The sequence below is a fragment of the Cyprinodon variegatus genome, unplaced genomic scaffold (assembly GCF_000732505.1).
Source record: "Cyprinodon variegatus isolate N-32 unplaced genomic scaffold, C_variegatus-1.0 Scaffold681, whole genome shotgun sequence".
NCBI classification, from domain to species: domain Eukaryota; kingdom Metazoa; phylum Chordata; class Actinopteri; order Cyprinodontiformes; family Cyprinodontidae; genus Cyprinodon; species Cyprinodon variegatus.
The window spans coordinates 108,385-112,663 of record NW_015151134.1 but is presented as its reverse complement, the minus strand read 5'-3'; the positions used below and the strand labels follow the sequence as shown (position 1 = coordinate 112,663).

The 4,279-nt window shown below is 36.2% G+C and overlaps 1 protein-coding gene across 1 annotated transcript in view; it reads right to left on the bottom strand.

The window, feature by feature from the left end:
• LOC107097251 (sodium-dependent serotonin transporter-like) overlaps positions 1–4,279 on the bottom strand; it is a 10,587-nt gene that overhangs the window by 5,467 nt on the left and 841 nt on the right. Inside the window, exons 2-6 of the mRNA XM_015394331.1 lie at positions 4,054–4,188; positions 3,702–3,921; positions 3,400–3,538; positions 1,995–2,129; positions 1,024–1,127 (exon numbers count right to left, since the gene is read on the bottom strand). Of these exons, the coding sequence (XP_015249817.1) occupies positions 1,024–1,127; positions 1,995–2,129; positions 3,400–3,538; positions 3,702–3,921; positions 4,054–4,188 (733 nt within the window). The remainder of the gene's footprint in view (positions 1–1,023; positions 1,128–1,994; positions 2,130–3,399; positions 3,539–3,701; positions 3,922–4,053; positions 4,189–4,279) is intronic.

The following is a 4,279-nucleotide window of genomic DNA, read 5'->3' as shown; positions in this document are numbered from 1 at the left end:
TATATATATATATATATATATATATATATATATATATATGAATGTATGGATTTTTTGCATTAGGTTTTATCCTGTATACAATTAAATACCTAAGTGAAAAACAAAGGGATTCAAGTCATCATTTGTTATGTCATATAGGATTATTTTGGTAGTTGGTATTGAGACATTAAATGATGTTTTCTTTCATTTACTAAGTTATGTAAACCTCACAGTAAAAATGTAGGCACTGAATATTTGTTCCATCAAAAACAGATTAGAATACAAAATCCCTTTATTGTCCCACAATGGTGAAAAAATTGTCACACAAATGTGGACCTTAGAAAAATGTATAAGAATAACATACTAGTGAAGAAGATAAACAATAAAATACTATACTGTAAAGTGTTTTAACAATATAAAACTGTGCACCTGGAGAATAAATAACCAATATACAGCTATGGACATTTTTACAGTAAGGGATATTTGAAAATACCTATAATATCAGAGATGTGCAAAATGACAGCAGCATGTTATTTAAATGACTAAGATAGAAACTTTGCAAAATCAGCATTAATAAACAACTCATTGAAGTCATTGGGAACAGTGGTGGTTGTAAAGTGAAACAAACCTAAGGTTTGTTTGTTACTATTGTGGAAACAGACCTAAATCAATTATAATCTAAACGATTACGCCTCTCAGAACAGATACATTATATGTTTTCATTAATAGCTTCCAGAGGAAGCTACCTTCTATTGTGGCATCTGGTTAATTCATGGTGGTGCTTTAACTTAGAAGCATGCTCGCAGATCTGCAGATGCAATCTTGTTTGTGTTAGTCCTTTTGTTAAATTTAAACAGTGTTTATATTAAACATGTATAGTTATTGTGTGCTGATGGGCTTTTACTGTTTCATACTAATCTTAGCTAATGCGTGATTTACATCAGTTTTATCTTAATATCAAGACTATCTACTTTATTTTTAGTTTAAAACACAGATTAAAATTAATCAGAAGTTGAATGGTCAGTGGACTTGTAGGAAACATACCGATAGCAGTTATTTGTAAAAGGGTTGTAGCTGGAAAGAGCCAGGAGAACCCCAAACCCAGGACCCAGAGAGAAGAAGATCTGAGCAGCAGCATCCACCCACACCTGGAAAACAGATGCAGACTTTTTGACCCTTTCTTGATTCTGTCATCTGGGATGCTGCAGTTTTTTCAAACATGGAAATTAATCTTAAACATTACTTCCCATTGGCGGTTTAGTGACTTAACTATTGTAAAGTCTCTGTTTCTCTAAACTGTGAACTTGGCTACTCAATGTAATTCTGTGTTTGTCAGAGGAAGGTCGAGCATCTGCACAGCTGTATGCAGGGAGATCTGAAGAGCATTCGGCGGTAAAAAGAGGAGAACAGCGTTGGATATCCGTGAGTGAGAGAGAAAGGGGGGAGCCTTTGTTAATGGGTAGAAAATCTAAACTAATTATGCATCTTATTATCCTGCTCTGTGGTTTATTTATGCATCTCATTTCATCTCATCCATATTCGCTTCCCAACAAAGCTCTTGCAAAGGTTCAGTGAAACACAGCATTGAGCCGGAGGGAGGAGAGGACTTTTCATAGATGGAAGAGATATATAGGCAGATTGTCAAGAGGCTGCTATCTATTGAAGAACTCTGTCGAAAAGATTTGTTAAAAAACCCTCTAGTTAACCTAAAAGTATTTACAATAAACATTTATTATTCTTCAGAAGAAAAATGAATCACTTTAACAAACATTCAATTTAGCTTCTTTTATAATTTTAATGAAACATGAAGCCAAAAATAGGCTACTAGAATAAATAAACAAAAAATCTCCTTCACGTTTGGCCTGCATATGGGATAATATCATATGGTACAAAACATGTAATGTTTTAAGCTGATAGAATGGGTTAGGAATCAGCCTATCATAATAGAAATGGAAAAAGTCTTCATGCTGTACTTATTTTTATTAAGACAGATAATGATTATCTGAATAACATACACTGGTCTCTAGCAGCTTGTCCCACTGTGGTTTCAGATAAAATACCACTCCTCTCCAGGCCCCTGGCAGAGTCGCACCACGAATCAGCAGGATAAAGAGCACAATGTACGGCAAGGTGGCGGTGACCCACACAACCTAATGGAGAGGAAACCAAGGGAAATAGGAACATTTATTTATCTTGGTAATTCAATTATAAAATGCTTTTTAAGATGAGTTACGCATGAATGCTTAAAGCTAAGGAAAAGAGAAAATTAGAAAATGAACAATAGAAAAGGATGATGTACAGTATGTGCACTTGATATTTAATGAACTACGCCATTGCTGCATCTTTGCTGGAAGTCTTTCTGGGGATTCGGTCAGTTTGCTGAGAAATCAAGCAGCCACTTTGACATTGAGTTGTTGTGTTTAATCACTGTTGTAGTTTGTTTTGATTTTGGAACTAGAGTTGAAATACCAATGTTAAAATGTATATTCAAAGAGGATTAGACATATAATTCAGAAATAGTTGATATTTCAATGCTGAAAGCATTGTGAGATAACAACATTTCAACAGTTTAGTGTACAACATTCCGTAAAAATTCAAAAAATATCCACTGGACTTGGTTTTCAAGATTTGAAGACGTTTCGCCACCTCTCCAGGAAGCTTTCTCAATTCAAATGTCTGGATCCGCAGTGAGTTTGAGTCTTATATAGACAGTGTACTCAGTGTACAACATTGTTTTAATGCTGAATTAATGTTTTAAACTGAAATTATTTCACCACCATTTACAACCTTTACCGTCAATTGAATGCCAGCTCTCTTAACTGAGCCAGCCTGGTACTTTTAGCAGTGTGGTGAAGGTGCCAAGTCCAAAATATGATATAAGCATCTTCAATAGGTTTGGCATCAGAAGGATGCATCAAGTGATCACGAATTTCCAGATAAAAGGAAATTCCTGATTGACTTTGGACCTGAAAAAACGAAACAGCAGCAAATGACATGGAAACCCAAATCAACACTAACAAAGAGAATTTTAGACCACCCAGTAATACTAAAGTAATTTTTTTCTTTAGTCCAGATATGACACTTTTAATGTGTCTGGTTTAGGGGTGGTTTTACACAAGGACTGTGACGGTTATAGTTAATGTCCTAGATATTTCTAGATGTGGTGAAAGTTAAATATCTGAGTTCTGTTCATTTTCTCCTGCAAATGTATTTTCCCTCCACAAAACTTTCCATCTGTGCCTGAATACTACCTGGATTGTTAGTAGCAACGTTTCTGTGATGATTATCTTTGACATAGATACAATTAAACCCTAATCATAATGTTGAGTGGAAATAAATGCTTAAAATCCATCTATGTGAGGTGTGAAGTAAACTTTTTTTTTACTGAGGTGCATCTGAAGATAAAAAACGATGTCCTACCTTCCCTGAGGTTCTCACACCCTTCCAGAGGCTGAAGTAGACTATAGTGAAAATAAGAAAGAGGCAGAGCATCAGCTGCCAGCGAACGCCCCCGATGTCTCTCAGCCCTGAAGATTTGTGGATCTCAAGAACGTTTCTCCTGTTCAAAGAAAATCCTTGTATCATCAAGTTGTCAGCAAACAAGGCAAGAGGGGTTTGGGGATAAAAATAACCAACTTGGCAACATTTCTGAGGGGTATTACAGTAAAAGCTATTTATACATGCATATGTGGTTTCTTTTACTCACACTTACATGCACTTACGTGTAAAATTCCTCTGCCGGAGACCTGGAGGAATTTGTCCAAGTCACGTTATCCATGCCAAAGTAGTTGGTGCAGTTGGGGGTGTTCCAGACATTATTGCAGTTTGTCCATGGGAGGATGCTGGAGAAGGAGGAGTAGAAGTAGAAGAGGGCCCAGGCGATGATGGTGTTGTAGTAGAAGGACACATACAGAGCGATGACACATATGGCATATCCTATTCCTGAAAGAGGAAGTCACACCTTACATAATATCCCCACTTATAGCTTAGTTTTGTAAACCATATGCTGTGAATAATTATGAAAAGGGTTCATTAAAAGGGGCTGTGTTAAACCAGTTCATTGTTTACCATTACCTTTAAAAATGGGACAGATGTGTTTCCATATGGATATGGCTCCAGTTCTGTGAAACTGCCCCAGTGCCAGCTCCATGTAAAACAGCGGCACGCCACCAAAGATAGCCATCAAAATGTAGGGGATTAGGAAAGCACCTGAACACATAGAAAAGAAAGAAAGAAAGAAAGAAAGAAAGAAAGAAAGAAAGAAAGAAAGAAAGAAAGAAAGAAAGAAAGAAAGAAAGAA